This window comes from Rhipicephalus microplus, chromosome 6 (assembly GCF_043290135.1).
Source record: "Rhipicephalus microplus isolate Deutch F79 chromosome 6, USDA_Rmic, whole genome shotgun sequence".
NCBI lineage: Eukaryota > Metazoa > Arthropoda > Arachnida > Ixodida > Ixodidae > Rhipicephalus > Rhipicephalus microplus.
This window is the reverse complement of record NC_134705.1, coordinates 29,571,837-29,589,172: the sequence shown is the minus strand read 5'-3', so window position 1 is coordinate 29,589,172 and position 17,336 is coordinate 29,571,837. Positions and strand designations below refer to the sequence as shown.

At 45.8% G+C, this 17,336-nt stretch overlaps 1 protein-coding gene across 2 annotated transcripts in view; it reads left to right on the top strand.

The window, feature by feature from the left end:
* The window catches only part of brun (trafficking protein particle complex subunit brun), a 461,018-nt gene that overhangs the window by 309,287 nt on the left and 134,395 nt on the right, over positions 1 to 17,336 (top strand). For both annotated transcript variants that reach the window (XM_075865888.1, XM_037419219.2), the window contains exon 16: positions 11,710 to 11,832. In XM_075865888.1, the coding sequence (XP_075722003.1) occupies positions 11,710 to 11,832 (123 nt within the window). The remainder of the gene's footprint in view (positions 1 to 11,709; positions 11,833 to 17,336) is intronic.

The following is a 17,336-nucleotide window of genomic DNA, read 5'->3' as shown; positions in this document are numbered from 1 at the left end:
CGTTTATTCAGACCAAGGGCTCAGCAGCGAACTGGCAGTCTCAGACAGAGCGCGCACACACCCTATGATGCTTGTGGGGACACCCAGTGAAGATGAGGACAGAGACCCAGACCGATGATGATGATTATGATAATGCATATATGAGAGGAAGCGCATGACGAATGCTCATACACACACACACACACACACATACACACATATATATATATATATATATATATATACACACACACACACACACAGTCAAGCCCGCTTATAACGAACCTGAGCGTAACGCGGCATCCATACGCTGTATCCCGAATTTCATAGTAAATGGAACACAGCTTTTGAAAAAAGTTGCGAGTGAAAACACAAACATTTTATGCCCCAAAAAGTCCGTGATGCACGAGTTTCGAAGAGCAGAAGCGATAAGGGTGGTCTCAAGTTCATTTAAAGCGGCAGGGTGCTCGTTCGCCGAGGCCCACGGCATAAGCTGCATGAGGCACTGACTCCAAAGTTTCGTCGTTCTCGCAATCCAATTCCTCCAAAGCGCTCTCGCCACGTACTTCATTCACAATGCCCGTGCACGCTTCCGCATTGTCGGCATCATCATCGGCCGTAATTAAACCATTGCAACAGATGTCCCACCCGCTCTCCCATGTCCGAGTCGACAACGTGCTGCCACAAATCGCCAGCGTAGTGGTACTGTTCAGAAGCTTCAGGCTCCGCATCGGGCTTGACGTCGATGAAGTCGACCTCGCGAAAACAGTTTTGCGCGCATGTAGCCGTCACCACCGCCCACGAAATATTCACCATCTCCACAGCTGAATACCGGGACGCCCGAAACGGCAAGTTGGCTGCCAGGTGGTCAACAGCTATGATCAAGCGTTCCGCAACGCTGCACCTAATGTGCGAATTACGCTCAAGCCAAGCGGTCACACGTTAGATGTTTTGTTTAGCAGCAGGAAAAAAAAAGCGTGCTAGTCCCTTCGGCCATCATGACCACACACGCACACCAAGAGTGAGCAAGACACGCACACGCGACACACATGCAAGAACTTGTGGATCAGCTCTGGGCCCGTTTCCAGTCAGAAAACGAAACTAATTCGAGCCAGCGTGGCGGGCGTCACGGAGCGGTGGAGACGGGCAAAGGGGTTGTCAAGAGAGGAGGACAGACTTGCGATAGAAGGGCAAGGAGTTGTGATAAAGAGAGGGGAGGATGCGGCAGGAGGGCGACATTGAAAACTAAAACACACGGAAAGGAGGCAGGTTGGGTAACTTGCCTGAAAGGTCTGCGAAGCTCGCACGTAGAAAAACTTAGAAATGGTGCATGGCTGCCTGAATCGATGCACGCGGCGGTGTTCGAAGAATCGGCGGCCGTGGTCAAAAAATCGTTTTGTTGCGTCGGCGAGTTCGCAAGGCCTCACGAACTTCGATACTTCGCGATTCGTTCCGCGCAAATTAACAGCCATTTTCGCGCTTCCGCACGCGCCCGAAAGGCATGCTGAGTTGAATGTGAAGTGAGCGAGAACAAGTCGTAAACACGAAAAGAATTGCAAATTATCAGAGTCGGTGGGGTAGCATACGCGCGCGCGTTCACTAGAAGCAGACTATTGGATACAGTCTGTGGCCGACGATGTTGGCAAATGAACTGGTCACTCCAGGCCGGCGACGTGAACGACAGTACCAGCGATCATACACGGTGTAGGTGGCCGACCGGTCTTCGAAACGTTGGTGGCAGTGTGAAAACACGGGCAGAGTCTAGTGCAGAATGCTCAGAGTAGCGGGAGGACAAAGGACGAAAGGGCGCGTAACAAAAGCAGTTGGGTAGAGAGGCAACTAGTGGGGTGCGGAGGCAGGGTCGGCGTTTAACAATAAGAATGTATGGGCACCTCGCTGATGCCTGATAGGTTGTCAAAATTGGTTTCCTGAGAAGTCGGCAGACCGCTGACTTCATTCACTCCAACTGATCAGCGGCGCTCGGAGACATTTGTTGTAACTGCGATTTTGTGCCATTGAACCAATGTATATTTTCACGGTCACACGGATATTGTTAGTTTTAAGCGAAAGTTCGTTTTAAGTGGGGCCGTTATATGTGGGCTCGAATGTATATATACACCGACCATCCCCCTGTGTCAAAACTGTGGTATGAAGGAGCCTCAACCGGACCACCCCTGCAACCCTGAATGTTCCACGTGTGGAGAGGGACACTTGATGAGGACCAAAGAATGCAAACAACGCTTCAAGCAGCCAGTAAGGCAGCAGCATCCTAAGCTGCCAGACCGGATGATAGACAAAAAGGCAACTAGCGGAGTCTTACTATCACTGCCAAAAGCAAGGTGATATGCATCAAAAGACACTGACGATAATGAAGAATGGCCACAGCTTGGAAATCAGGCAGACACAGCCGAAAGGAAAAGGCACAAGGCACGATCGTGGGAGAAAAGGAAGAAACATCATGAACTAGGAGCACCAAAGTCGCAACCTACCTCCTGTCCTCAATCCCGATCCCCTACCCCAACCAGGATGCTAGGAGCGGCCGGGGACTCGACCCAGAAGCAGGTGAGCAGGGCGGCGGGGATGGCGCGAGGGGTGACTCTAATATCATCCCACCCTGAGTATCAGAGAATACTTTCCGAAAACTGATATTTAAAGCAGTCATTGGGCGAACTCGAATTGGAAGTAGCAGCTCTCAGGATGCAATCACAAAACTCCATGGTCGTATTAGTCAAAACTAATCACCCTGATAAACCCTCCATTCAGCCCGTCACGTTAGAAAGTATTGGAAAAACGATGAGCCAACTGTTGCAACAAATGCACAGTATTCAAAGCTTTCAGCAGCAATTGTATGTGGAGCTTCAGAGCCACAAGGCTTATGTGCATGCGCAATTGAATAAACAGCAAAGCTCGCGTAAAAGATCTTGCAGTGATCCGGATACTCCCATGGCAAGTAAAATTAAAAATGAGGCAGCGTCTGACTCTACAGATATTTAGAGTGTGATTAGCCACAGCCAGTAATACAACTCTCACCACTGACTCCATTGAGATATGGCATTGTAACTGCCGCTCGTTCCACAAGCGAGCGGCGGCACTGCAATCATACATGGACGCTGCAAGTACACAACCTGACTTGATATGTTCGCAGGAAATTTGCAAGGGCGTAATAATATTAGGAGATTATTACACCATCCAGAATTTAAAATACTCTAGGATCGCCACATTGGGGCATAAAGGTATTGCAAGCAGTGTATACCATCAATCTGAGTGCCCAACCGAGCACCAACTGATTGAGCTCCATACCACCAAAAGTGTAAAGCCAAAATGTTTATTCTTAATATTTACAGCCCTCCAAAGGAGCATCGCGTCAACTTTCTCGAGATGCTCGAGTGGGCTTTTGGGCACTTGGGACGTAAAGACAGATTAGTCTTCTCAGGCGACTTCAATGCTCCCTATACTTGTTGGGAATACCAGAAAAACACCAGAAAATGCGCAGATTTATTGCGGACAGTAGAAAGATATGAGCTGCAACTAGAGACCATGCCCCAGGCGGCCACTAGACTAGGCAATTGTGTTTGCATGGACACATATCCAAATCTAACATTCACGTACAATATTAAAAGTGGATTGTGGAAAAATCTTGATGAGATTATGGGGAGTTATCACTTCATAATCAGTTTTTCTACTTCCACTCCGAAGCTAAAAAGGTCGTTTGGGATAGCTAAAATAACCAATCGGGAGGCCTACAGGCAGTATCTGGTGACACAGCAGCCACTAGAAACGCCAGATGACTGAGTGGACGATACGAGGAAGGCATACAGCTTACATACCAAGCACATCAAAATAAATGAAAAAACTCCAGCAGTGGACCCCCACCTCATGCACTTGTGGGAAGGCCGGCGCAGCATCATCAAACGGTGGAAAAGGCAGAGATTGAATAGAAAGCTGAAAGCCAGATTCACAGAATTGTCCGTAAAAGCTAATGAATATGCCCGAGAGCTTCATGCTAGTAATTAGATCATCTTTTGTGATTCCCTGAGGGAAACACTTTCTACAACTAAAATGTGGGCAATATTGAAAAGTATGCTAGACCCCATGAACATGAAAACTACTACAACTAGAACATTGCGAACTTTAACGGGAGAATTAAAAGCGGATGATGACGCTTTGCTGCAAATCCTGTGAGAGAAATACATAGGCAGCGGTGGGGAAACTATACAGGATCTAGAATATAAGGGTTTATAAAATCAGGACCTAGATTCTCCGATAAGTGAGCAAGAGGTCTTCGCGGCTTCAATGTTGCGTAAAAGGCATTCGACTCCGGGAGAGGACAGAATAACTAATGCGATGTTGAGAAATATGAGCGATAAGCAACTTGGAAAAATTACCCCATACTTTAACGAAAAAGTCTGGGCAGAGGGAGAAATCTCTAGCCAATGGAAGGAGGTCAACATATTTCTTATTCTAAAACCTACAAAGGATAAAACGCTGTACAACCTTCGGCCCATGTCGTTTACATCATGCCTAGGCAAGCTTTTTGAGACGGTTGTGCACATCAGGCTTTCTGAATATATAGAAAGCGAGAATTATCTGTCTCACGACATGTATGGATTCAGACAGCATTTATTTATGCAGAATATATTCCTGTGAATAAAAGATGAAGTGATTCAGAACGTAACCACTGGAGGGGAGAACGTAGCCACAGCGCTGGATTTGAGGGAGGCATTCAACCTAATCTCTCATAGACTTGAACTGGAATAACTTCAATTATCGAATTGTGGTGCTCAAACATTTTGCTATATCAAATCATTTCTTTCCAACCGCACAGCAACCATTGGCATGGAGAACATATGCTCCCAAAAATTTCCAATGCCAAATAGAGGCACACCGCAAGGCATGGTCCTTTCTCCGCTCCTCTTTAATATAGCGATGAATCGACTAGCAAAGCAGCTAAAGCGACTCCCTGACCTCCAATTCGCGCTCTACCCTGATGATATCACTGTGGGGGTCAACAAAGGCTCAGTGGGAAAGAAAGTGCAAACTTTACAAAAAGAGATCGACACCGTCCAGGCATTTGCTGAAGGTAACGGCATGACATCTGCACCAGATAAATCAGAATTGATCCGGGTTCATGGCAGAAATTATAGAAACAAATCATCCATACAACTAAACACAGGAGATCAAACGCTGCTGGAGATACGATTGATTAGAATATTAGGTTTATGGCTGCAAAGCAACAAAAGAGCAACCTATACAATCAAAATTCTGAAATGTACACTGAAAAACATTACTCGAATGATTCACAGAATAACAAGGAAGGGCAAAGGGCTAAATGAAGGAGAAACTCTACGCTTCGTACAAGCGTTCATCCTTAGTAGAGCCACATATAGACAACCATATCAGGAGCTCACACCAACGGAAATTAAAAAGATTGACTTGATAATACGGGGAGCATACTAAGCTGCCTCAGGTATACCGCTTAATGCACCCAATGACGAAATGGAAACGCTTGGTGTGTACAACGCTTTCGAAGAACTTGCGGCAGCAACACTTCTCTCGCAGAAGGAACGACTATGCCTTACAAAGGTAGGCAGAGAAACCCTCACTCGCTTGGGATACCCTACTAGACCACAATACTGCCGGAGAACATTACTACCATGGTTAGGAAAACAAGCTAACGCATAACCATCTGCCCCATTCTGCGAAACATGAGTAAGTTGTACCATGCAGCGAGAAGACAAGCTAGAGCTCGCCAGCTTTAAAGACAGTTTGGCAAAAGCTATGAAGTAGTATACACCGATGCTGCTAAATCAAACGAGAGCTGCGTTATAGTAGCAGTTTTACCGATGCCGCATACCGCTAAAATGTTTACAGCGTCATTTAAAACAACCCATACAGCGACAGCGGAGGTGGCGGCGATTGCGCTAGCTATTCATACTGAAGGGGCAGAGAACGCCTCCGCATTAGTCTTGTCTGATTCCCAGGAAGCCTGCAGAATGTTTCTCCGTGGTGCATTACCGAATGTCGCCTTGAAAATACTAGGTGACAGGCTGATACAAACCATGCTCTAATTTGGTGCCCAGGCCACGAGGGTATCTCGGGTAATGCGCTGGTGCACACTTTCGCTCGTGGTTTGAGCAACCGAGTGAACAACAACAATGATTATCGGTATAAACCGTGCACTGCACGCGATATACTCGGGTATCAATGGAAGACAAGACAGCGGTATGCCCCACTGCACAAATCGCTTAAAGTTGACGAAGTTCGCCAGCTAAGTATAACAATTTTGGCTCAAATGCAGCGCCCCCACGTGGTGCTGATAGTTGTGTTGAGCTGTGCAAGCCTGGCACAGCGAGCGGTGGCCGTTTTGGAAACAATAAACGACAGTTCTTTCTGGGCAAAGGGCTCAACATGTTCTCATGTTCTTCGCGGGCCTGATGGCCTACTGTTCATGGTAGTCACTACCGCCTGGCCATCCGTTAATCTACACATGTAACAACTGGCGACGAGAATGAAAGGAAGTTTCATGTAAGTCTTCATTCCCGCACTGCTCTGCCGTCTGTTCACCATGCCAAGTTTTGGCAACCTCGAGCCGTTCGAGGGGGGAGGAGACAACTGGCCCCATTACGTGGACCGGCTCAAAGCATTTTTCCTGGCTAATGATGTCGCCCCAGACAAGCGTACTGCCGTGTTCATCAGCTGCTGTGGGCAGAAGACGTATGCGTTGCTCGGCAATTCGGTCAAGCCCGCCAAGCCCAGTGACACGACGCTTGGTGAGATTCTTCAAGTTCTTGGAAGCCATTACTGTCCAAAGCCCTCTGCCGTGATACAGCGTTTTCGTTTCAACTCGCGCGTTCGTTTGGAAGGGGAATCAGTCAGCAATTTCATCGCAGCACTAAAAAGCCTGTCCGAGCACTGCAACTTCAGGGCTGAACTCGAAAACATGCTCTGTGACTGCGTCGTGTGTGGCGTAAACAACGTGGATGTCCAGACAAGACTTCTGGAAAAACCGGACCTCACCTTCAACGACGCCGTGCAGACCACCCTGGCAATGGAAGCAGCAAAAAAGGACGCAGGTGAGATAGCGCAAGCAAATACAAGCAGCGCTTTCTCGACTAGCCGTTTCTCATCAGGTTCTGGGGGCGTCACCTGCTACCACTGCGGGGACGGACATCTTGCATCAAAATGCAAGTATGTGAAGACAATGTGCAATTACTGCCACAAACGAGGTCATTTGGCGAAGGTGTACAATTCGAGACGAAGGGACAGCCAAGCCCAAAGCAACAGCCATACTCAGGAACGTTCGTTCTTGGCTTGCAGTTCACCGTCGTCGAGTAACGGTCATTGTGTTAATACTGTACGCAAGCAGGACGCCGCTACCACTTCATCTTACGAAGTTTTTGACATGTGGCTGGTCGACTACGTCACGCCGCCTCCGCCTTTCACAGTCACTGTTGGAAAAGGACACGGGGACAAGTGTCTCTGTCATGGACAAGTCGCGTCTTCTTTAGCTTTTTCCTTCGGTTCCTGTGCAGCCATCACAAGTGCTTCTACAAAGCTACTCTGGGAAACTAAAAAAGGTTCAGGGCAAAGCTGACGTCAGCGTGAAGTTTCATGGCAAGGAGGCCGATCTACCTATTTTTCTGACCGGAGACGGGTCACCGACTCTTCTTGGACGCAACTGGATGCGTGAGCTGGGCATCGGCGTCTCCGACATTGAAGTGAACATCCACGCACTTTCCGACGTCAAACACCCAGTCGAAGATTATGCTGACGTGTTTGTAAGAAGGCCTGGGTACTTTCAAGGGTGCTAAAGCTTCTCTACATGTCCCTTCAGATGCTCCGCCTCGGTTCTTCGAGCCACGTCCACTGCCGTATGCCTTGACAGATGGAGTAACTCAAGAAATCCATAGACTAAGAAGAGATTCTATTCTTGTTCCAGTCACGACAGCAATTTGGGCTGCACCTATTGTTCCTGCGACCAAAAGGGATGGATGCATCACAATCTGGGGAGACTTTGGCGTCACTATAAACCCAGTGGCAACAGTGGAGCAGTACCTCATTCCAAGGATCGAGGACCTGTGAACTGTGCTTGCTGGAGGTGAGAAATTCACAAAATTGGATTTGCGAGATGCGTACCAGCAAGTTGTTCTTGACGAGGCCTCTAGGGAGTACGTCACCATTTCGACGCATATGGGGTTATTTCAGTACACCCCGTTGCCTTTTGGCATCTCATCTGCTCCTGCCATATTTCAGCGCAAGATGGAGAACTTGCTCAGGGAACTGCCACATGTAGCAGTCTATATCGATGACATTCTTGTGACTGGCGCAAATGATGCTGAGCACCTTTGCAACCTTCGTGCTGTGCTTAGCAAGCTTGAGCACGTCATTGAGCACTAATGACGAAAAGCGTTGCAGCTGTGTCCACTAATGCTTTAGTTCATATACCTTCAACACATACTAACAGTATGTTTGAAAGTGGTACAGAAGAGTTTTACCAAGCCTAAAATATGTAGCTTTTCTTCCAAAAGCAGCACTATTTAGTTGTCCGGGTGATTTGTTGGGGTTGAGGCAGCAGGTCGAAGGGGTGAAGAAGTGCGGCGCATCAGTGACAGAGAGTGCTGACATGAGAAACGGGAAGCATGTGCCCTGTCGGGGCTCTGCAGAGATGATAAGTGGTGGTCATAATGTTGGTAGGGGCGATTGTGTTGAGGAACTGGACCAAGAAACTCGTCTGTTTCATAGAATTCATAACAGCATTGTTCACGAACTCCACAGTGGTAGCATACTGGCCGGGGTTGGCGCCAAACGTTGGGAGAGGGATACAACATTCTTGGAGACAGAAGATTCATCAAATTGTGCATTGTGGGCATGTGGGTAGGGTCTGCTGAGGAGGCGCTACGGCCGCTACCTGAGCGTATGCTGGCACTGGCATAAGGTCATTTTTGGGAACTTCCGCACACCTTATCGCATCAAGTTCTGAGGATGTTGCGTAAGCTGATCCCAGGAGACGTCCGAAGCTCAAGTCGGCAAGCTGCAGCTTGTACTTGAAATTCCTCTCGTATAAGCGAATTAATCAGTGCACGTAGGTTGCAGTCATTAGGAGCACTCGGATAGGATGTGTCAGGATGCAACCACAGCAGATGGAGCTCATCAAGGGGCTGACACGTCGTGAAGATTTCTGATATTGTGGAGGGGTTCTGTACCAAAAGGGCGTTGAAGGCTCCAGCGCCAATGTCTTTGAGCAGATGGCGCACCCAGTCGGTCTCCATCATGGAGTTGTTCAGCCGGCAACATAGGGCGAGGACATTTATGTAAGAAGTGTAGGACTCGTCGTTCTGCTGAACACGCCTACATGCTTATAAGACATATATTTGTGTGTGTGTGTGTGTGTCACTTGAACAAAGTGTACTTCAGAGAGTTCTATAGCAATTGAAAAGTGGCACTGCCAACGCAGAAGGCTTTTGATTTGAAGGAAGGGAGGAGGGCACTTCAGTGCATGTGCCTGCAGCGACAAGAGTGGTGGCGCATCGGCTCAATGGGCGGCAGTGGTAGTGGTCCACCTTGCACAGGCCCGCGCAACAGACCAGTGCTCCCTCTTGCCTTGCAGTTTATTTATTTATTTATTTATTTATTTGTACCCTCAAGGCCTACAGGCGTTTCAGAGGGGAGTGGGTTACAAGGTTATACAAAAAACTAAAAAGCAGCAACAAAAGTAGTAAGCAGATAAGTACAAACATACATGGGCCCTAATCATACAATGTTAGCTAGTGGTGCACGAAACTGATGGTTGTCTTCGATTGCGGCGGTCAGTCCGGGAAGGCGGTTCCAATCTTGTGACGTCCGAGGAATAAATGACTGAAAGAAGGCATTGGTGTTGCATGGTATTGTTCCTACTTTGTGTCGGTGATCCATACGAGAAGAAATATATGAAGGAGGAGTAATTAACTCACTGAATAGGGGCGAATTATGGTAGTAAATTTTCTGAAAGAGACAGAGGCGAGAGTGTTTGCGGCGCAAAGTTAGAGTGGGTAATTGAAGCAAGTTTTTCATGGACGTGACACTTGCCGCACGGGTGAAATTACCGAGAATGAAACGTGCTGCGTTGTTCTGCACGAGCTCAAGTGATGTCACCAGATAGTCATGGCTCGGGTCCCAAATGGATGATGCAAATTCGAGTTTAGAACGAACCAATGATTTATGCAAAAGTGTTTTTAAAGAGGTAGGTTCAGAAAAGAAGTTGCGGCGAAGGTAGCCAAGCAGGCGATTAGCATTATTAATAACGATATTAATATGAAGCGACCAGGTAAGATCAGTTGTTATGTGAATTCCCAGGTATCGGTACGACGTCACAGGTTCAAGAAGTGTGTTGTTAAGGTAATAGGAACCCGTCGAAAGGGCTGTTCTTGAAATGCGTAAGACTTTGCATTTAGTTGTATTAAGTTCCATTAACCATTGCTCACACCAGTTAGAAATTGCATTAATGTGCATTTGCAGTGCCATAACGTCGTTATCATTGTTAATTTCTCAAAAAATAACACAGTCATCTGCAAACAAGTGAATATTAGAGAGAACACAGCTAGGTAGGTCATTAACGTATATCAAAAACAAAAGTGGTCCCAAGACAGAGCCCTGGGGAACGCCGGAATGAACAGAACTGGGTGGAGAGTCATAGTTATTGGCTGTGACGAACTGGAAACGATTAGAAAGGAAATACTCAATCCATGCAAACAACTTAGGATCTAGATTTAACTTGCTTAGTTTGTAAAGGAGTAGTTTGTGAGACACTTTGTCAAAAGCCTTGGAGAAGTCGAGGAAGATACAATCAGCGGATGAACGGCGATCTAAAATTAAGTGTAGCTTGTGGGTTAATGAAAGCAATTGGGTCTCGCACGAGAACTTCTTGCTGGGGCTTCAAGTGCGCCATACGCAACACTGCTGCTTCGTGCTTCTTTGTCGGTGGGGCAAACGCAGGTCAATGGTTGAGCCAAAATTACAATATTTAGGGCAAAACCTCCAGTGGAAACTAGCGTTGAAAGATAGGCGAGTAGGTAGAGGAATATCTTGAGAAAAACTGTGCAGCAGGAAGAGATACAAAGAAAGAAATTATGAAAATTAGCATATACTAGTTGCAACATTTGGACTCTGTGCTAATTTTCGTCATTTTTTTCTTAGTGTGTCGTTTTGCCGTGCAGTTTTTCCAAAGAAAATTCGTTACATCAAGGGTGTCTCCCGTGGCCACTTTGTTGCTAGACTGTTGCAAATACATGTGCTTTTATAGAGTAAAGGCACAGAATAAAAAACTTCAAATTATCAAATTCGTTGTATAGAGGTTTCCTGTAGGCAGGTTCAACTGTACTCATCTTTCATGCTCATGACTTTGTAAAGGGATTGTTCGAGGAAAAGGAATGCATCCAGATTTTCTGACATTTTTATGATGACTTGTTGGCCCCCTAATAGTGCTAGCATGGCATGTTTACCTGAATGAGTGTAGAAGTATGTGCCGTAACTATAGTGTTTGTTTATTTATTTATTATAGTACCCATAGTTTTCTTACACTGGGAGAGGGTGGGGGAAATAATACAGTCTCTTAATATATAATACTGATGGTAATACTTCGAGCTTAAATTAAGAAGGTTCCTTCACAGTATACCTAATTGAGGCATAGGGGAAGTTAGCCTATGCACTTAGCTGACCATTTCAATCTGTGCCCCATGTTGTCCTTTCTTACAGAGTCTGAGCACAGCCTGATTCGTTGGAGCCCCGAAAAGCTGCAGTCCCAGCTGCCAGTGGACCCGGGTGGTGCTGCGTCCCTGACCCTGCAGGTTCACGGCCAGGCACCTTTCCTTATTCCAGGTGGGTGCCTGCTCTTTGATGGACAGCGCCTTGATTTTACCAGATACTGTGGGGTTATATTGTTATGCTCGAAGAAGACCATCAAGACTGAAAAAGTGTTGTTTATTAGGTTGTTAAGGGGAGCTCAAGAGCAGTTGTTAAGCTAGAGATCATCATCTTCCTCTCCCTTTCTACCAGTGAGCGGCAAGCACATTCGTTAATTGTGATTGCCGAGAATTTAAGTGGTTTCGCATGAACGTTATTTAGAACACTTTGGTGCCTTGGTAAGTTGGATCTCACATAGAAATAATGCAACATGTTTTTACTTCAGTTAGAGCACGTGCTTGGCTTTGACTCTCGCAAGTTCTAACAAAATTGAAGATGGTGTTCTTTTCAAGTTGCATTTCAAAATATTGAAAAAGTCGTAAACAGGTGTTGTGCTGAGTCAATATTTCGACTAGGGGACTTGTCTTCCTCAAGGCTAGAATAGAACAGATTTTTTTTGTGCTAGCGTGTCTGCGCTTTGTACCGTCTCTTCCGTCCTAACAAAGGAGGGGGAGGGGCAACATTTGTGTATGTAAAGAAAACCACTGTAAGCTACGCCCTACATTTAGAAATTTCAAACCTGCCAATGTAAACTTCTGACAACTGGTTCAACAGCTTGTACTCAGTGACACATGTACATCCTCACTTGCTTCCCACTTCCTTACTTTCTTTTTATTCATAGAATACCTGTTTCTTCTGCACTCATACAGTTCATCACAGCAACACCCCTCTTCCCGATCCCTCACAACCATGTATCCAATGTTGCCCCTCCCGCACCTTTGTTAGAATAGAGGAGAGGGTACAAAGCGTAGACACACTGGCGCTAAAGAAATCTGTTCTATTCTAAGCTTGAGGAAGACACGTACCCTTGTCGAAACGTCGACTAGGCACAACCGCTAATTACGGATTTTTCATTGCAAGCTTCCATCTTCTCCTTCCTATAATTTTTGAGATTTCAAAATATTGCAGCTTTAGAGACATGCCTTGATTTACGCATCTTTTTTTTTTAGAGATTATTCGCAGCAATTATATTTAGCAAACTTGTTTAACTAGTGTGTGGCAACACTGAAAGTTTTAGAAATACCGAGGAATAGACATAAATGAAAAAAATGTGAAACTAGGGCATTATTAGGCATTGTGCTGTATTAGCAATTTTTCAAAATAAACTATTGGCAACAAAAATGCGAGACAACGTATTGTTAATGAATGTTACTTATAGTTTGCCAAGAAAAGTTTTTAGTTTCACAGTAACAACAGTTGTTTTGTAGGATCTTGTCCAAGTCTTTTTTTTTCAACACTTTGAAAAATTGTTTCAGTTAGTGTATTCCTGTGATTTTTTTTACTTTGTTTTCACTAAACTGAGATTGGTATCGTGGCCTTGGGGGCTTGGCGAGCAAAATACAATATATTTTTTTCCAGCGAATATAAAGTGGCTGTGCAGACATACACTGATGATATTATCTAAACACATGCTGTATAAAATTGTAGTGGTCAAGTACCATGTAATAATATAGGGAATAAACAAATACAGTACAAAATATGAGCATCATGTTCCTGAATTATATAGTTATACACCTAGGTAGTTTGGTAAGTGCTTGTTAAAGCGCCACTCACCAGATTTCACAATTTTGAGCTGATAAGTGCAATGCATAAATGAGGCGTTCATGATCACGTCTGCCAAAATTTGCAACGCTACGCACTGCGGAAATGGGTCAAATTTCAAGATAAATGCTGCTCCTTTTCCTTTTGCGGGCACGCCCAGAGAATGAGAGCATGGCGTACACGTATGAATGGCTCTACGTACGCGGCAATGCAGTGACGTTGGTCCTCTACGTAGACGACTACCGTACTTACTCCTGTAAGGGCCGCCCTCGTATAAGAGACGCACCTATACTTTGGAGAGAGAAATTTCGAAAAAAATTTTTTTTTCAATTTAGAAAGTCCCGTTTTCAAAGTGCATTGAGTTCGATTGTGGCCAGATGGCACTTTCAGTTTTTCCACTTCTGCCGTTGTGTTGGTGACGGACCTCCGGGTGACGGACGGGGCGGCGCCATATTTACTTTGTGTATGGCATCGCTCGCATCGAGTCAACACGTTTTCGTCGAATCAGTGTCTTTGAGCCAGTGCAGCTGAGGGACGATGGGTCGGCATTTGAGGTCGTTCACTGCAGGATTTAAACTGCAAGTTATTGAATATGCCGAGGAGCACGGCCCATGCGAAGCTGGACGCAAGTACGATGTAGATGAGGAGCACGTGTGTTATATGATGAAGTAGAAAAATGCCCTCGCTGCTACCAACCGAAGCCGAAAAGCCTTTTACGGGAAGGAGTGCAAATATTCAGAACTGTAACACAAGCTTCTCAAATATATCGTCGATACTCGAAAGGACGACTACGTCGTATTGACTGATATGATACGCGAGGAAGCCTTAAACATCGCTCGCCACATGAAAAATCCCTCAGACACAATTCAAGGCAAGTCAGGGATAGGCTATGCAGTTTATGAACCGCAACCAGCTATCCATGCTCCGCCGAACAATCCTTTGTCAAAAGCTGCCAAATGAGTGCACAAGTAAAGTGATCAAATTCCATCGCTTCGTGAATGGTCTTTGGAGGGAGCATAAATATTACCTCTCCCAAATTGGCAATGCGGACCAGACTACTGTGTGGTTTGATGCGCCAGAGAGCACCACAGTAGACTTGAAAGGCGCGGGAAGTGTGACTGTGCGCACGACCGGCGCAGAACGTCAAAGATGCACTGTGATGCTGTGCGTAACGGCAGACAGCAGGAAACTTCCACCGTACATCGTGTTTAAGAGGAAGACTCTCCTGAAAGAAAAGTTCCTTCAGGGCATCATGGTGCGTGCCCAAAAAAAGGGTTGGATGTGCTAGGAACTTTTCATGGACTGGGTGAAGACTGTCTAGGCAAACAGACCTGGAGGCCTGCTACAGCGGAAAGCCGTCCTCATTCTGAACAGTTTTAGGGACCACTTGACGGAACGCATCAAGAACAGACTGGCCACGACTCATACAGACTTGGCCATTATTCCTGGAGGACTGACGAGTCTGTTGCAGTCTCTCGACGTGCGCATTAATCGCCCATTTAAAGCGAAATTTCACCGCTGCTATTCGGAATGGATGGCTGGGGGCAATCATGAGAAGACGTCAATGGGACGGCTGAAGCGGGCATCGCTCGAACAAGTTTGTGAGTGGATTTGAGTGCGTGGCGTGCCACTTCACTTGAAGTTGTGAGAAGCTTCAAAGAACCGAAAGTTCAAACTGCATGAGTGGAACTGGGGATGATCTTCTCTGGGAGGATGCCGACGCTGAGGCAAGTGTTTCCGGTGATAAAGACAGTAAGAGCAAAGTGGAATCTTGATAAAAACAATCCTGTCTAGTCATTCGTGACTCTCTCACTCTGCTACTGTTTTGTGAAAACGATACAGACCTTCGATGAGCTGTTATCAGCGTGATTTGTGTAAGGGCCGCACCTAATAATAATTTCGAAAAAAAAAGTGCGGCACTTACACGAGTTCATACGGTACGCTCTGACGTTGCCAACAGTGGCACGTGACATGATAGAAATGGTATAACACAACATGTGTAGTTTATGTATTTGTTGCTTGAAGAGATTAATAAATCTTTAGATATATAGTGAGACACAATAAGGGAATGTGAGCATTCTTTTTCATTTTCTCCGCGTGAATTGCATTAAGATGCGGGGCTAATTAGTGCCGGCGTTTCGCATGCGTTCATGTCCGCGGTCAGCCCATCCAGCAGTCGACCACCGTGGAACGATCCTAGACGTTCTCGCACTCATTGTCCTCATCTATTCTACTGCATCTACCTAAGCCAGCATATCTGAATTATCCCGCAAAAACAGGTAGTAGACCACGACACGAAATAATGCTGCATGGTCAATAAAAAACAAACAAAAAAAACCTCCGCTTGTGTGCATGGGGGTTGGGCTTGTTCGGGCACGTCATGTGCACGTGACCTCTTGGTCGAATGTTGGAGAGGGTAGAGAAGAGATTTGGCTTGGGAAGGCTACGCGGAGGAGCGGCAAGGGTTTTGAGCTCGTCTCTTCTCGTCCTCGCTTCGCGCCGCTTGAAAAAAAAAAAGTTTTTTTAGGTCATAATGAACCGATTCAAAAAGTTTTTATGGCAAAACGTTCCTCATCGTCACCCAACAGCTTCCATGGTCTAACTAAAATTTGGTATGGGGCCTGGTGAGTGGCCCTTTAAGAAAAATAAGAAAAAGGAAGTACTGAAGAAATCTTCGCCACAGTGATGAAACCTCTGATCTCCACAAAAAAAGAACTTTGTTTATTGCTTGGCAGAAACGTATCTATTGAACATCGATCAGCACAGTCTGTAAATATAAATTATTTCTACAAATTAGGCAAGCGGCTTCGGAACTCGAAGCAGCTTGCCTGATATGAAATGTTGAAAATCAAATAAGGTCAGCTGAGAACATTGGAAGGTAGTCGTGCCAGTTTGTAAGTTCTTTTCCTGAATGATAGATAGTTGATGTAGGAAAGATTTTTATTGTGTGACACAGCACGGTGTGCAAACATGGACGCAAGGAGAGGAAATCGATCCACACAAATGCTGGCCTTGTATTTTGTGGTATTTGCATGGCTTACTTTTATTTTGCAGAGAGTTGGTCTAGTGCATGTTTAAAAATAATATCGAGTGCTTTTAATGAATTATTTTGCCCCAGTCTACCTAATTCGGCATCCTTCTATATTAGTATTACAGATGGGAGGTGCATAATAAGAAAGTGTAGGTAACGCATGCTCAGACAAAAAGAGCAGCTCACTAGCTTTCTTACCCAATCACCGATGGTGACTCCATCCTTCCCGTGGTTTTGCATGGCCTCAATGATTGGCCCATCTTTGACCATGCCATGAAGTCATTGTGGGACATCACATTTGATGACATCATAGAAGATAGGTTAGAAAACTCTCTTATGGGTCAACTCTCGGGCTAACTCGGATCAGGTTGAGGATATGAGTGAGTCCGCTTGACGAATATATTGGCGAGTTTGACTGAGCCCTCCTGTTATGTAGTGATGCTAGCCACTGAAGTCAGCATATCGTGCAGCCTCAATAAGCAACCCTGTGTTCACCTGATCAACTAACCCTGTACATATATATATATATATATATAGTAATGTAATGCTAGTTATGCCTGATCTTGTGCTTGGTTTTGTGATGGCAATAAAAATACATTGCTTATACCACTTGGTGCCTACGCTCATCAGACCTATACACCATCTTCGTGGTTGCACAACCACAGCATCGTGGTTGTGCAACGCGAGCAGTCAGTTTTTTTCAGTCAAGGAACTCGCTAGCAGATGCAGTCTGCGTTGACTTTGTGAGATGTCGTAGAGAGGAATGCCAGGAGGAGAGGGGGGAGCCAGCGTAGGTCAGCAGACCCTCCCTGCGTCGGGGTTGCATAGGAGAGAGGGCAGAAGACGT